This window comes from Lotus japonicus, chromosome 2 (genome assembly GCF_012489685.1).
Source record: "Lotus japonicus ecotype B-129 chromosome 2, LjGifu_v1.2".
NCBI classification, from domain to species: Eukaryota; Viridiplantae; Streptophyta; class Magnoliopsida; order Fabales; family Fabaceae; genus Lotus; species Lotus japonicus.
In genome coordinates this window covers 37,435,995-37,452,712 of record NC_080042.1, presented here as the reverse complement: position 1 = coordinate 37,452,712, position 16,718 = coordinate 37,435,995, and the positions used below count along the sequence as shown (strand labels likewise).

At 38.1% G+C, this 16,718-nt stretch overlaps 1 protein-coding gene across 1 annotated transcript; it reads left to right on the top strand.

Annotated features, from left to right (window-relative positions):
- The first annotated feature begins 1,949 nt into the window (after positions 1 to 1,949).
- LOC130737979 (protein RRP6-like 2) lies at positions 1,950 to 16,718 on the top strand. Its single transcript, XM_057589852.1, has 15 exons — positions 1,950 to 2,679; positions 3,357 to 3,512; positions 5,048 to 5,206; positions 5,282 to 5,365; positions 5,748 to 5,827; positions 5,972 to 6,022; positions 8,933 to 9,041; positions 9,873 to 9,955; positions 10,201 to 10,246; positions 11,440 to 11,527; positions 11,627 to 11,796; positions 15,240 to 15,302; positions 15,397 to 15,534; positions 15,625 to 15,723; positions 15,820 to 16,718. Exons 1-15 carry the CDS (start codon positions 2,032 to 2,034, stop codon positions 16,459 to 16,461), a joined length of 2,616 nt encoding a protein of 871 aa, XP_057445835.1. The 5' UTR covers positions 1,950 to 2,031; the 3' UTR covers positions 16,462 to 16,718.

Genomic DNA, 16,718 nt, shown 5'->3' with positions numbered 1-16,718 from the left:
TTATTAAGGGAACCTGGGTTCAATCCACGGAACCTGAATTCTTGATTTTTATTATTTACGTTACTTTTACAGCGGTTAGTTTAATAAACGTTGTAAATAGTGGAACCTATTTTTTACAGCGGTCAGTATATAAACCGCTATAAAAGCCTATTACCACTCCGTGTTTTTGTGTTTACAGCGCCTTCTAAGAGAACCGCTTGTAAAAGGTAATGCTTTTACAGCGGTTAGTTTAATAAAACGCTGTAATAGCCCATCAACCGCTACGTATTTGTGTTGTTACAGCGGCTGCCACCTAAACCGCTGTAAAAGGGGCGCTGTAAAAGCCCTTTTCTGGTGTAGTGATTATAAATTCGTACCCTTCATATTCTAGTCGTGTATGACACACGAGTTCAATAGTAGTAAAAAAAAACCATATTATTCAACGAGATCCATGATTGCTAATAAAAAAAAATTTAGTGCCAGTAAAAGTTATGGACACACCTTTTTTTTTAGTTTAATTTCTATGCACCGACGGTGTAAAGTTTTTTTACATTGTCAACCAATCAAATTTCAAGGATGTGAGAAAATACATTTTATTTAATTTCATTAAATTGACGTGACACATCCTTATCTGATTGGTTGATGATGTAAAAAAACTTTTAACCGTCAGTGCATCATTTTTTTTTTAAAGTTATTCTAAGTTATGGACACACCATTTTTTTATTCTAAGTTATGGACACACATTTTTTGAATTTCATCAATAATACGTGTGATAAAAACCTACAAATCCTCAAAAATATTCCTCTAAGCTCTCACAATTTTGATCGCACCCCAGATAGTCTCAAGTGAGTACATGTAGGCAGTGTTATCAGACTCGGACCGGTGATCGACTCGGTTGAGGCACTGGGTCAATGAGTCAATGGTTCAACCACTGGGTCACTAGTTGAACCGTTTGACTCGGTTGACAATAAAAAAAATCAAAATACCATAACAAAATATCACAATACAACTATACAAGACTTCACAATTGAAAATTTAACTGAAATAGAAAAAGATACATCTACAATACGGGTTCATTAGAAATCAAACTGTCAAACTTCACATAATACAGCAGCTAAGCAATACAACTATACAAGTGAAAAAAAAGGAACTAATGAAAACAAAACAAAATACTGAAATAGAGAGATTTTTTTTCTTTCGCAGGCCAAACAAAAACGGTTTCCATATGTTTAGAAAAAGAATTTAAAAGAAAGAAAGGAATCAGGTCATAGATGGGAATCAATTCCAATCTTTTTTCCCATCAGTTACTTATCTTCCCCTTTTTACACCTTCTCTTCTTCTCTCTTGTTCAGGTTCTGAAATAGAGAAAAATATTAAAATAGAAACAGGAAACGTGGTGCAGAAGAAGAAAATAGAAACAGGGTCTTTCAAAATTGGATTTTGGTCTGCAGATAGCACACGCACGCACGCATCAAATCACCAAGAAAGGAGAAGAAGCTAACCACGAAGAAGAAGAAGAGCGAACAGTGAACGGCGGCGACGGGCTTACACGGCGGCGACGGCGGAAGGCTTTGAAGAAGAAGAAGAGTGAATCGTGAACGTGAGAAGTGAGAACTGAGAACGTTTGAAACCCTTATCCTGAAAAAGAAACGACGTAGTTTTGTTCTGTTTTAGAATTTGAGTTTTCAATTTTTTTTTAAATAGCGAACCGGTCCAACCGTAAGGACCGAGTCACCGATTTTTTAACTGAACCGGCCGGTTTTTTCCGGTTCGCAGCAGGTGGATTGCATGGCCGATCCGATGTTCGGCTCGAACCTGCTTAGGGTCCGGTTCCCGGCTCAACCGGTCGAACCGGCCGGTTCGAGCCGAGTTTTATAACTCTGCAGGTAGGTACGTTCAAAGACAGCCGCAATACTGAAATTTTCTCACTTGTTTTCACATAAAAGGAAAAACGGAAAATAAGTTGTGGGGTCCCTTTCAAGATCCTAAAACCCTAACTCAACACAGACTCCAAAAATCCCTAATCTCAAACATTCATAATCTCTCGACGCCATGGACGTGGATCATGATCCACCGCACACCGCGGCTGAGGCCCAGACCCTACAGTCGCTTACGGCGGGCCCTCTCTCCTCATCAGTGGCCAAGCTCGCCGCTTCCTCGCGGTGCATCCCTTCTGAGAGGGACTTCTATTTCTACCGCAACTTCGACGACTTCAAGGTCCCGCTCAAAGAAATCGCGCGTGAATCGCACTCGATGCTCGAGGCCATTGGCGCCGCGGCTCAGGTGGCGTTCCCCGCTGACGACGACGCTGCTTACGACTGGCTGGTCAGCGTGAACGACGACGTTCTGGAGCGGTTTGACGTCTCCACCGATGAGTTTCGGAGGGTTCGGAAAGAGGAGGAAGCGGCAGCGAGGTCGGGTTCGGTGGTGGAGGACGGGTTTGAATTGGTTTCCAGAAGGAAGAAGAAAGAGGAAAAGGTGAAAGCGGATTCGGAGATGAGTCCCGCAGTGGCGGACAGCGTTAAGGTGGCGGTGAAAGATAAGAAGACTACTGGGCCGAAGCCTAAGGTGCCTTTTCATATACCGACCATTAGGAGGCCACAGGATGAGTATAACATTCTGGTTAATAATACCAACATGCCTTTTGAACATGTTTGGTTGCAGAGGAGTGAGGATGGTGACAGGTTTATTCATCCACTGGTTAGATCCCTAGACTGTCTGTGTTAATATAAATTTGATGTTTTGTTTTTGTGTATTGATTCACAACTGGTTAATTTGACTTCATTGGCAGTTGTTGTGATAGTGATAGTTCTTATAAGATTTTCCTTGACATTTGATAATGTCACTTCAAATTTTTGCTTGCATGACCTTTTCAATCAAGTGGAGATACGATTGAAGTTTCATTTTTTGGTGGGATGTTTGTACTCTCCAGAGCAATCGTGCAGACTCTACTATTTGCTGGGGTTGTTATGCTTTAAAGCAATAGCTTGGGTTGAATGATATTTTCCTTGTCATGTTGATACCCTTTCATTTTCGTCCTTTTAATATGTAGTAGTATTGGGTTGTTGATTTAATGAGCGGGATGGAGTCTTTCGAAACATAATTCACCCAATGGCGTTGTGGATGTAACTTGATATTGTGAATGACCATCAACATTGATTTTCTTCTTCCTGTTTGTTTTGGGAAATTTACGTGAAGTGGAAAAAATTTAAGCTATATTTGGAACTAATTCACGGCTCGTTCCATAGTATACATGAAGTTCATCAAACCAGCAACTCGCTCGCAGTTGTTCTGTGGTCTTACTGAGCTGTATTCTTTTTATTTTGTCGTCTTCTCTACTTTCTCGTATTAATCAATTTACTTATTTGTCGTTCTAGGAAAAGATCTTTGTATTGGATTTTGTTGATAAAGATCCTGGGGATGTTCTGCCAAAGAAGCCTCCCCCAATAGAAAGCACTCCTTTCAAGCTTGTGGAGGAAGTCAAAGATTTGAAAGACCTGGCTGCTAAGCTGCGTTCTGTTGATGAATTTGCGGTAAATATGATCATGATTCATGAACTTTTACTCAGAAATTATTTCCATAACATGATAAAAAATTGAGAATCCCTTAGTGACTTGAGAACTTAATCTTACGCAACAGAATTTTTTGGCAGTCCGCTGTTAAACCTCTGTTTATCCCCTTTCAGATTAGGTAAAGAAAATTTTAAGAGTTATTCAAATATTTTGCCTGTTGAACAGTTCTTGACAACTGACTTTCAGATTCCCTTAGAAACTTCTTATTTTGGATAAAATGTAAATTGGATGCTGGACTGTGTCGCCATTCCTTGGTTAAAGGCTCATCTTTCATTGAATTTACAGGGGTTTACTTGCATATCAATGCCAGAGATTGATTAAGGATGAGATTTCAACATAGATTTTCTGTCTAGCTGTTATCAAAAGGCTTGCTATTTTGTTGAGTTTGACATTGTTCAATATGGGCTCGATAAATAGCCTGTATTATTTATATTATCAACCGGCGCATCACATTTTATGAATGCTTACATATTCAAGATCAAGTGTGTTAAGTCATGCTAGAATAAATTCTAAAATATTTGTTTTTCGGAGAAGCTATACTTTCATATTTATTGATATTTTTACTCTTTAAGTTTGTATATGATTATCATGATTGTTTTGAAACACGTTTCTTGTGTTTTTTTAACTTCTTTGATTAATTTTTTTTTTATAAAACAAATAATAATACAAGCACCCTCAAGCTCCTGCCTTTCAAGTTTATTTGTATGTTTCATAAATGAAGTTGTTAATGTAGCCATTGACCAGCCTTCATGCAATAACTTGAACTTTTAGCATACTGTCAGGGTGCCATTTTTTTGATGTTCTACTTTTAACAGTAAGTTATTCAGGTTAAGCTGTTAAGGTAGTGTATGCTTAATTTGTATAAGAAATATGATGCGGTAGCTGATTTTATTTGTTTATGTTTCTCATGTGATCACAATCTGTGTTGGATATGGTGTTCTACTGCTCATTGTGAGGATATTGTTTAGTGTCTGTGTATCTTGTTAATTTTAGTGTTGAGATATGGAGGTGTAACTGCAACCCTTGAATTTTTTTTTCTGGGTGCTGTATATTTCTTTTAGAATATAATATAATATAATACCATTTATGTGTCATCACTCTTCACCCAACAACTTAAGTTTTTGGGATAGTTGGTTCATGACATGGTATCACAGTCTCTATGACAAGTGGTCTAGAGTTCAATCCTTGTTGCCCTCCATTGTTCTAATAAAAAAGTTGAACTTCAACACATGATAGGTGGACATGTGCATTGTCTATGCTTCAAGCCCAATAGGCTCTTCCATGAGGGGGCATATTAGAATATTGTATAAACCATTCACGCATCTTTATCCAACAGCTAATGCTTCCGGAATAATTGGTTCATGTCAGTTTTCATTGCATTTGATTGTCGGACTAATATTTTACCTCTCCCGTAACGTAACCGTAGTCACTTCCCAATTCCCCTTTTGTTGCATTATTCTGAATTTTGTTTGTTTGTCTTGACTTGAAATTCTTAGGTAGATTTGGAGCATAATCAGTACCGTTCATTCCAAGGTTTGACGTGCCTGATGCAAATCTCAACAAGGACTGAAGATTTTGTTGTTGACACGTTGAAGCTTCGCATTCATATTGGGCCCTATCTTAGGGAGGTCTTCAAAGACCCCACCAAGAGGAAGGTTTGTTGTACTTTGGTTTTCCTGTTACTTCAACATACATGCCTCATTTTGTTAACAATGTTCATGGTTAATTAGGTCATGCATGGTGCGGATAGAGATATTTTGTGGCTTCAACGGGACTTTGGCATATACATTTGTAATTTGTTTGACACTGGCCAGGTTTGTTTAAAAAGTGTTGATTATTCAATACCGAGATTAATTCCCTTTTGACTTGTCATGGAAACAAATTGTTGAGTCAGTTATACTGTTAGTTTTTTTTTTTTTTTTTGGGTGAAAGATTTGTTTTGACTTTTTGATGCTGCGTATCATGCAGGATTTTAGTGTTTAGCTGTTTAGGTATTCTAGATGAATTGATTTGTTCGTTGACATGAAAAAAAAAAGAGAAACGGTTTTGATTTTTCTTCCATCGACTCTCCTTGAATGAACTATGTTCTTTGGTTCCATATTATCAGTTACATTTATGGCTATATTCCTCTCTTTCTCTCTGTTTACTTTTTCTTAGAACAGAAGAAGACTAACCTACTTTGACTGCATTTCTTAGGCTTCAAAGGTGTTAAAATTGGATAGAAATAGTTTGGAATATCTTCTGCATCATTTTGTGGAGGTTACTGCAAACAAAGAGTACGTTGTCTTCAATTTTGTCAGTTTAATTTTTTGAATTAGCCACCCCCTTTTCTTGTTTGAGCTGATGCTTTACTCCTCTGGCATGATTTTCCTTTTTCCCCTACCTACATTCTGGAAAATTTACAAGTAAACTCCTTGCAGATATCAGAATGCTGATTGGAGACTTCGACCTCTTCCTGATGAGATGATAAGGTACAATTCTATTTTCAATTTATCACATTTGATCCTCCCTTTGTTGATCTCCAAAATTTTGCACACGTTCAGTTCCAGGAATGAGTAATCCAGCTTTGTAGGACTGTTCTGTTAACAAAGAATACATGGATTCTAGCTGTCTTAGGTTAGACTGTTTACCATATCCCTTGTATTTAGGTGTGGCTTACCTTCAATTGACTTGATACTTAAGAATTTGGTGTATATTTTAAGAAGAACAATCACTGTTTCTTGATCTTATAGGCATATGTTTCATGATCCGTAATGAAGCTTCTGTTCTGTAGTTAGCACCTTCAGGCTTCAACACTGGTGATGTGTGTGTAGTTAATAAATAGCATGGTATAGTGGTGTATCCAAGGCTTGTCAATCCTGTATAGCTGAGCATTGCAGCTTGCCCAGTGTTGTTAATGGCAGATTGCAGAAAATAGTTGGAAGCCAAAACTCCGCTATTTATGATAGCGGATAGTGTTGCAGGCAAAAAGCTAAAGACGCATAGCGAATTAAATAAGTAAAATTTGTATAAAAACAGCTTGTCACAACAGAATTTATATTAGTCAGCCATGCTGTTAACACAGAGAATGTGAAGTTTTAACAGAGAACAGACCAAGTTAACAACAAAAGAGAAAGAAAACTGAAAAACATTAAAGAGAAAATAGAAATCAGAAACGAAAAGAGGGGAATAAACCGAAAAATAGAAAAGAAAACAAACCTGATTTTAAGTTTAATTGATAGAGCAGAGTATTGAAAAGAACAAAACTTGTCGAACAAAACAGAAGAGCAGGGCACGGAAAACTAACCTTAAAGACAAGAGAAAATAGAGAAAGAAGAAACAAAACATGGGAAGGAAGAATAGTGAAAGAAATGAAAAACAAAATATAGCAAAAAGTGGAAAACGTAAAAGAAGGAAAAGAAAGAGAAAAAAAGAGCATGGTGAAACTAAAACAGAGCATGATGAAACTGAAACAGAGCATGACAAAACTCACTGGATACTTGTTGGAGAAGACAAATCAGAGCCATTGGGGATGTTAGATCATCCATTTTATGGGGGAAGAAGAGGAAAGACATTGATGGAGGAAGAAGAGTGAAAGCCTCAACTACGCAAGTGAAGTTGTGGGACGTAAGTAATGCGGTGACTTATAGAATCCTTATAGGTTTCATAGTGAGAAAAAGCTCATGAGCTTGTTTTTTTTTTTACGTGAAAAAAATACAATGGAAGGAAGTACCAAAAAAAAGAGCATGGCGAAACTAAAACAGAGCATGATGAAACTGAAACAGAGCATGACAAAACTCACTGGATACTTGTTGGAGAAGACAAATCAGAGCCATTGGGGATGTTAGATCATCCATTTTATGGGGGAAGGAGAGGAAAGACATTGATGGAGGAAGAAGAGTGAAAGCCTCAACTACGCAAGTGAAGTTGTGGGACGTAAGTAATGCGGTGACTTATAGAATCCTTATAGGTTTCATAGTGAAAAAAAGCTCATGAGCTTGTTTTTTTTTATGTGGAAAAAATACAATGGAAGGAAGTACCTCTATTTTCGCGAGTTCTGCCAGTCTTATATCCGTCGTTGCGATCGCTTTCTTGCCGATAACGTTTCTTCTACATAGTGGCGAAGCTTCGGAGCGTTATGCTATAGCCGCTATTTAATATCACTGGGCTGGCCCACAAAACTGCTATAGTGGTGTAGTGGGATGGCTTGTACAACAAAGAAGAAGATGGAGGTAGAAGGGCGAGGAAGAAGAGGAGGAGAAAAAAGGCTGAAGGTGGACAGCACAAGTCTTCATTCGACTTTCAAGGTCTCTCTAGGGTTATAAGAATGCAAAAAACCATAAATACCGGCACTAATAGAACTGAAAAAACCAAAAATACCCCCAACTAATGGAACTGTAAAACAAAAATTACCCCCAACTAGTAGCCGTTAGTTTTAATTGTGAGGGCATTTTTGACTTTCTGGAACCTTCGCTTTTGCTCGAACCCTAATCTATGTGTGGCAAAATAGCGGCACTATGGCTGCGATTCAGGGCGCGTTCTCACTCGCAACCACCGTGATGGCTATCTGCGCCCCTACAACCACCCTGTGCACCTCAGCACCCAAAAAGCGCCGCTTTCACAAGCTTTGATTTATTATCTTGGCCACAATGGAAGTGGCATTGCATTGTGTATTGCGACCATGCCACAGTGAAGGAAGCATTGTTTTTTTGTAGAGTGGTGCTAGTTTGCTTAATAAGATGACAGTATGATTAACAGTGTGATAAATCCTTGATTTGCCTCTTTTTGAACTACCCCTCTCAAATTTTCAAGGTGGTTTTTGAAATTCCAGACATTACCTGCATCAAAATTAAAATAGGGTTCAAAGCCCTTAATTATTCGGGGAATGGCGAACTAGGTTATTTCTTTCTTACTTGCTTCATTCCTTCGCACCAAATGTAGTACTTGATGACCCATTGTCAAAAGTATCATAGTATGTAGGCTTTTTCTATTTTAAAATTGTTATTTACTCTGAGTCTCACTTTTGTTTTGGAATTGAGATTACTAGCTTGTTTCATATTTCCTTCTCTACGATTCACCATCTCTTTAATCTTCAGTTTCCTCCCAATCTTTTACCCTATATTCTTCTCCCTTCCCTCTAATTTTATTTGACCTATAGCACATCTTACAAATGATACACTGCTGAATTTAACCTGCAGTATAATAAGAAAATTGAAATCGTCGCAACTCACAAGCATTGCTGATATATTACTGTGTCTAGTTCCCCATTCCCCCTCTCCCCTCCAAAGAAATGTCTAACCTTTGAACATAATTTTAGCTTGATATTTACTCCTGCACTGTCATGGGCTAGCTAAATAGTAATTAGTAATTAATACAGTCTAATGAATTGTTTCTAATGACAGATATGCCAGAGAAGATACTCACTATCTGCTGTATATATATGATTCAATGAGGATCAAGTTATTTTCCTTGCCAAAGGAGTTTGACAGTTCTGATCCTCCTCTGGTGGAGGTAACTATTTACTACCCCCAATAAATTGATGTCAGATTGCTTGCATTAAGTTAACCATCAAATTGATTTGGTTGACCACTTGACCATTAGTCTTGTCTTGCATCCATTTTATGAAGTTGACAACTTTATTCTGACTGGTTTATGTTCCTCTGTGTTCTGTGTTCTATGACTTTGTATGAGTCCTTTTTCTCCAAGGTCTAGTAATTTTTGACGGCCGCAGGTTCTTTGCATTATTAGATATTTAGATTAACTGATTGCGGGGGGTAACATTTCGGTTCCTGAGCTCTGCTGCTTTCTCATTTATTTCTGTTCATTTTGGTACGGTGCACGTTTGCAAAAGCTTATATTTATACCAAGGGAATAATGGTTTATCTTTTGTCACGAAAACTCTCTCAAATGACAGATGAAGTCTCTCCCAAAATTGACTAATCCAATCATGCACATAGTGGTAGTTTTTAGCTGCTTCAATCTTGTGTTATTGACTAGATGTCATGTTGAGATCAAACTATAACTTGACGAGCATTTCATCTTTCAATCTGGGTGCTCCTTTTTTCCCTTAGACTATAGTCCAAGCTTAGGAGGTTTCTTGTTCAATAAACAATCTTCCCTTAACAGTTTTTATTTAAAGTTTTAAACTATATGAACTTTTACTTATGTTGCAATCATGAATTACTGATTTGACCTGTGTGACATTTTCTTGCTACAGATTAGGTGTTTTTGGACAATATTTTGACTTAAATCTTTAATCAAGTTGTGATACGACATGACTAAATGTTTTGTTCAATGAGCTTTATTTGTGGTCTGACGGGCTGGAATTCCTGTTACAAATAGGTTTACAAGCGCAGTTATGATGTCTGCATGCAGCTATATGAGAAGGAACTTTTGACCGAGAACTCTTACCTTCATATATATGGGTATTAAACTTTTGACAGAGAATTCTTTCCGTCATATTGTTTGTTACCTTTCAATTGATATATTTTCATTAATTTAGCATTCCATGTAATTATCAAGTTTTACAAGCTTTAGGTAATTTGGATATATAATTTATTATACTTTTTCTTATCTCTTGCATGTAAAAATTTCGTGGTTTAATTCTCCTTTTTGCATATAATGGGTGCCAAGAAATGTAAAACAAAACCAAATGACTGTTTTTGTGCAGGTTGCAAGGGGCTGGTTTTAATGCTCAACAGCTTGCCATTGTTTCAGTAAGCTGCTCTTTAATTTCTTATTTGTTGTACCAATCTTTACTTGTACAGGGAAAAAAAGGTTGTTGGTTTTTAGTTTGTCCAACAACCATTACTGTGGTGCCTATGGAAAATGGTTTCTACTAAGCAATCCTGTTCATGAATTGTGGTGGATGGTTTTTGAAGTATTTTGGTCAATTCTATGATCCTAATCTAGAATTCTGTATATTTCATTTTGAAATCCAATTTAAACATCGTGGAAGCCATGGTTTCCTTTTGAATCTCAATTTCCCACAAATATGGTAAACAATTCCCGACCTTTTACCTCATAGAATTATTTAGATTAATCTCTTTTGGTAAGTCTCTTAAACAATGTGGTCCATTCTTCTGATGGTCTGACCACTACCACCTCCATTTTCAAAACCTCAATTGTGATTATTGCCATGGTAGTTGAATCGTGAATCGTATTGTGAATCAGAAGATATATCTTTTGACTCGTGAATCGTATGGTCTTATGCATCGTGCGATACAAACACAGAGAGAAATCAAAAGATGACAAAGTGAAAGTGTTCATCTCCTTCAAAATCATCAATAACATGACAAATGCAAAGTGCTTCCATACTTGTTAAACTATGCTTTGATCCTACAACTTAATAAACTTCAAAGTTCAAAATAATCAGGGGAGGAGTCGCGATTCAGCGATTCATGATACGATACAAACAATTCATGATACGATTCAAGCGATTCATGATATGATACAAACAATTCAAGTGCGACTCAGTGAGAAATCGATTCACACATACGATTCGTATCGCTAGACCTCAAAAACGTATCGTATCGGTGTATCGTACGATACTTACTACCATGATTATTGCTGCCATTGTTAACCACCTTCGTTACTGTTTGTAACACACTATCACCTTTGCACAATTACTTTTATGATAGTGCTGCATTTTCCAAACACTGTGCCATCATCTCTGTCATTACTCCCTTTAGAATAGTTAACTTACTGAATGAAGCGTCCAATTTGGGCTGCTCACCAAAACAACTACGATGGCCCTCAAAGCATACTTGCCATCAGATTTTATTCTGTGTTATTAGGTTTTTATTTAAAGGCATTGCACTGATTGCATTGTATTCACTTCAGGTTTTCTTATTCTTAAGTTGCAACAACTATTATAGTTCTTATACTCTATTTATTACTTGGCTTGCAGGGGCTGTGTGAATGGCGGGACATTGTTGCTCGTGCAGAAGATGAGAGTACTGGATATGTACTGCCAAACAAATCCGTTCTTGAAATTGGTAAGTGAAACTTGTCCAAACTTTTGTATCTTCTTTTTTCTAAATGCAGCAGTTTAGCTATTATACATGCCAGCTTATTTTGTTTTACTTGTTTAAAAGCTAAACAGATGCCTATCATTCCAAGCAAGCTACGACGATTGGTGAAATCAAAACACCCATATGTGGAACACAATCTTGATACTGTCGTCAACATCATTAGGCATTCTATTCAGAAAGCTGCTGCTTTTGAAGTAGCTGCTCAAGAATTGAAAGGAGTGCATGCTGCCACTGTAAGTAATATGTTCAACAATGTTCATTTTTGAATGACTGGGCACGAATTAGTCTGTGTTTTATGCCTGCACTGTCATATGCACTTACAATCGAGCATTGATAGTCTTGACAGGATAATGAATTGGTCTTTATGACGACTAACACACATGATATTAATGCGCGAGTTTTTTGAGTTATCTTAGGTTTATATATTTATTTAGGGTTATTATTATTATTATTATTATTATTATTATTATTATTATTATTATTATTGGGTTCCTTTAGCGCCGCATGCATAGTTTGCAGTCCTGGATAGTGGCCAACCCCAAAATCATTATAGCAGTTGGCCACTATGTTGACTTTGATTCAGGTACAGTGATGTTGGAGTGCTGGCTGTTCAGCTTTTCGAAGCCCATCCAAATATGATCCATAAGACTTTATACACGCATAACCTTATTTCCTAATTTTCTAAACTGAGGTATAGTACCCCAATACACTATTCCATTCTACTAAGTTTCTTTCTCCAAAAACAGTGTCCTGATATAAAACATTTCAATAAAGAAGATCCAGCAGAAGATACTCTTGTAATGCCTAATCACATTCATGTAGCCTCCATCTATAAGTGTATAAGGGTAGAATAGGATATGTAAATATCGCCAGCTGTCACATGACAGCTGGACACAGCTGTAATGACAGCTGTTATCAGTTAGACAGTTAGGATTTGTTAACTGATTAGTTAGCTTGCAGAGCAAGTTATTAGTACTCTATATAAGTCATCTACTCACTATTGTAATACTCAGCATAATGAAAATAGAAATTCAGTTACAGTTTCTCTCTCTCTCTCTCTCTCTCTCTCTCTCTCTCTCTCTCTCTCTCTCTTTCCCTTTCTTTGTTTCTATCATGGTATCTAGAGCTTAGGTTCAATGGCAGAAGCTTCTTCTTCCACGCTTCCCTCATCTTCTTCTTCCACGCTAACCTCGTCTTCTTCTTCTTCCTCACATGAGAAAGCTTTGACTCATGCTGTCATCAAGTTAGATAACACAAATTTCTACTCCTGGAAACAACTGGTTGAAGGAGTGATCAGGGCTCACAAATTGCAGAAGTTCATTCAAGATCCACTGCAAATTCCAGATCAGTTCTTGACTGAAGAAGTTCGATTGACAGAAACAGTTAATCCACCATACTCATAATGGGAGCAACAAGATTCTATTTTGTTTACTTGGTTGCTTTCAACACTATCTGCCTCTTCTTCCTACAGTGGTTCAGTGTCGACATTCATGGCAGATCTGGGAGGAAATCCACACTTTCTTCAACGCACATTCCCAGGCTCAATCCACTCAACTGCGTTCAGAATTGAAGACAATCACAAAAGGAACAAAGACTGCTACAGAATATCTCAAGAGAATCAAGACTTTTGTCAATACACTGACTTCGATTGGTGAGCCTGTTCTGTTTTGCGATCATCGCCATCTTTGATGGACTTCCAGATGAGTACAGTGCGTTGATGACTGTGATTTACAGTCGTGACACCTTTTTCACCATCTCTGAAGTTGAGGCCATGGTGATTGCTCATGAAGCACGCTTTGAGCGAATGAAGAAGAAGCACCATGCAGATTCCACTGCATTTCCTTTTCTTGCTCAAGTTCCTTCTCAGATTCCTACGCCAGTAGCGCAGCCACCACGAGTGGCTAATCCTTCTCCACCGGCGCCGTGCCAGCCACCTTCAGCGTCGCAATCTGCGGTGCAGAGTGATGAGCACGATCGCGAAAATGGAGGAAGCGCAAATGGCAACTATGGAGGTAGCTATGGCCGTGGACGTGGTTGCGGGAGAGGCCGCAGCAATCTCCAGTGCACTTTTTGTCACAAGTTTGGTCATGATGTCAGTTCATGCTGGTTGAAGCCTGCGTCAGCATCGAATGGCTTGAATGGTGCTATTGGTCAATCCAATTTTGGAAATTCGTCTACTGGACCCAATTTAGGGTTTTCTGGAGCTCAATTTGGGAACTTGGGGTTTCCTAATGCTCAATTTGGGGGTTTTGGTCCCTACACAAATTCAGGGTTTCCTGGAGCAAATTTGGGATTTTCTGGACTCAATTTAGGGTTCCCTGGAGGAAATTTGGGATTTCCTAATGCTCAATTTGGGGGTTTTGGTCCCTATCCTGGACTTGGAGCTGGAATGCCCAATCTTTTTGGTCCTTGGTGTGCACCTTCTACTGTACATGGTGCTTGGGGCTCAGTTTTCTGGCAGACCACAACAACAGTCAGGAGCTATCCCAGGGGTTTTACACTTTTACTCCTCCTACTGCACCACATGCTACCACTCAGCACCACCTCAAGCAATGCTTGCTACTGTTCCTTCTCAGGTTCCTTCTACTCAGCTGCAGTAACAGTACAATGGTTTCCTGACTCTGGTGCTACCCACCATGTCACCAATAACCCTGCTGTGTTTGTTGATAAAAGTTCAGTGAGCAATTCAGAACAGATTTACATGGGCAATGATCAGGGATTGCCTATTCAATCCATAGGTTCAGCTTTTCTTCCCTAAACTTTTAATCCTAAAGCTGTTCTTATTCTTAATAAACTGCTGTTAGTTCCTTCCATTACAAAGAATCTTGTTTCTGTTAGTAGGTTTGCTAGGGACAACAATGTTTATTTTTCCTTTCATGCTACTTACTGTTGTGTTCGCAATCAGGACACCTCTGAGCTCCTTCTCAAAGGAAGTGTGGGTGAAGATGGTCTCTACTCATTTGATAGACCTCTCACTCAAGCTTCTTTGTCTTCCCGTCAGTCTTCTTCAGCACTTTCCTTTCAGCATCACCAGGCTGCCCTTGTCTCACAGCCTCGGGTCAATAAAGCAGTTTTTGCTACCAGCAGTAGTTTACCTTCTTCCTATCATCCCAACAAGCCTCCTATACTGTCAATGAACTGTGACATTTTAAATGGATCGTCATTTGGATCCACAACTAAGCTTCTGCTATGAATCTCCTGTATAGAAGTTCAAAGAATGTGAAAACTCTTGAGAGAGATCGAGAGAGATTGAAGAAGAAGAAACTTTGATATATTGAGATTTCAACTGAATGAAGATACAACACTTTAGCTATTTATAGCTAGATTAGACACTAGCTAATTATCTAACAACCTAACAAACTCATGCCAGCTTACAATAAACTTCTATAGTATTACAATATAGTCCTTGTACTACTACTTATTACTAATAGTGATCCTGTGAACTTTTACAGAAGTTGTGTTAAAAATGATGATTGAGCTAGCTTAGATTATGTACATTAGTTAACTACTTTATTTAAAATCCTGCTCTAGATTTTGTGGGAATTAAGGCCTCCTTTGGTGTTTTAATTATGTGGGAATTAATTAGTACTTAAACGGCTTTGTTGGTTGAATTTTTAATTTTATTTGGTTTTAACTTCTGATCAGTTGATTAAATTGTATGACATCCACTATACAGGCATCAGATGTAGTACCTGTCTTCAATGGAACTGAAAGTACCCTCCATAAACAAAATTCGAAGGTTGGGAATGAAGTTAGATGAAGTATTAGAATTGAATGCAACCGGTATTAATATCTCTAAGAAGTAACCATTTGTTCTTTTAACCTATAAACAGGAATCATTTCAGCATCAAGATACAGATATACAAATAAAACTTAAGTCCAATAGCCTCACATCTGAGCTCCCAAGGGACAGTCTCACTGTTTCTGAGCAGAATAAGGATGCTAATACTGGTGCACTCTCTACGTTAGAGGTTAGAAATTTTAAACTACTTTCTATGTTATTTCCATGTTTGGCCTCCTAGTGAGCAGTATCAATCTAATTTTTGCTAATTTGTTGATAGGGAAATGGAGCAACAGTTCAGGTGCTAAAAAAGCCTGCTGGTGCTTTTGGGGCACTGCTGGGAAATTCAGCTTCAAAGAGGAAGCATGATCCTGATAAGGTGTGCTTTCCTCATAAACATTTGCTGTATGTAAATTTGTCCTAACCCTATTTCTGTCTCTAATTTTTATAGTTCTTTTCTGGGATTTCTTCTTAGGGCATGGAAGAGATCAAACTAGAGCAGATTAGATCTTCAGTCAGTCTTCCCTTCCATTCATTTTTGGGTAGCAGTGAGAAGTCAAAACCTATAGTAGAAGCTCCTAGTTTAGCATCAGAAATGTCAGACCTACACAAACCTGCCTCTGATCCAGTTTCCACCTCCACTCTAGATGAGATCATATTGCTAGACTCTGATATAGCTGCGGAGGATTTGGAGCAGAGTAACCTAGAAGACCCAATTGAGAACAGGGAGAACCGATCTACTGTGTCAACTTCCGGAACAGAGGATGAAGATGTGCCAATGTCTCTCTCCGAATTGTCATCAAACTTTCAGAAGTGCTTTCAGTCAAACAATCATAATACTAAAACCAGACAGCCCCAGAAAACTGATCCAAGTGGCTTATTTCAGTTAAAGCCATTTGATTATAAAGCAGCAATGAAGTTTGGGGAAAATACAGCACGTGCATCTTCCCGGAGTGGTGATGGTCATATAGAGATAGAGGAGGACTCAGGTGGCAAGAAGAAGCGTTCAAACAGAGGACAGGGACAATCAACGGATGATCTGAATAAACCACTGCCGCAAGGTAGAAGACGTCAGGCGTTTCCTGCTTCTGGGAACCGTAGTGCAACGTTCCGCTGATACAATGAAAATAAGTGCTATTTAAAATGATAACATACAGTTGCTAAATAAAGAATACAAGGGGAGCTTAAAATTCTAAAAGCCATTAATTTACATCGTAGGGTAGTATGAAAAATCTAAAAGTTCTACAAGCCAGTTTCATCTATATTTGAATTTGTAATTTAATTTATACATTAGGTGATTTTACCATATGGTCCATTTATGTTTTTATTATCTTACATTATTATTAGAGGCTAATTTTTTTTAATGACGTAAAA

Coding starts and splice junctions, on each gene's coding strand:
- LOC130737979 (XM_057589852.1), top strand. CDS start 2,032: ATGGACGTGGATCATGATCCACCGCACACCGCGGCTGAGGCCCAGACC. Junction 5,207..5,281: donor AAGACCCCACCAAGAGGAAG/GTTTGTTGTACT, acceptor ATGGTTAATTAG/GTCATGCATGGTGCGGATAG. Junction 15,724..15,819: donor GGAAGCATGATCCTGATAAG/GTGTGCTTTCCT, acceptor ATTTCTTCTTAG/GGCATGGAAGAGATCAAACT.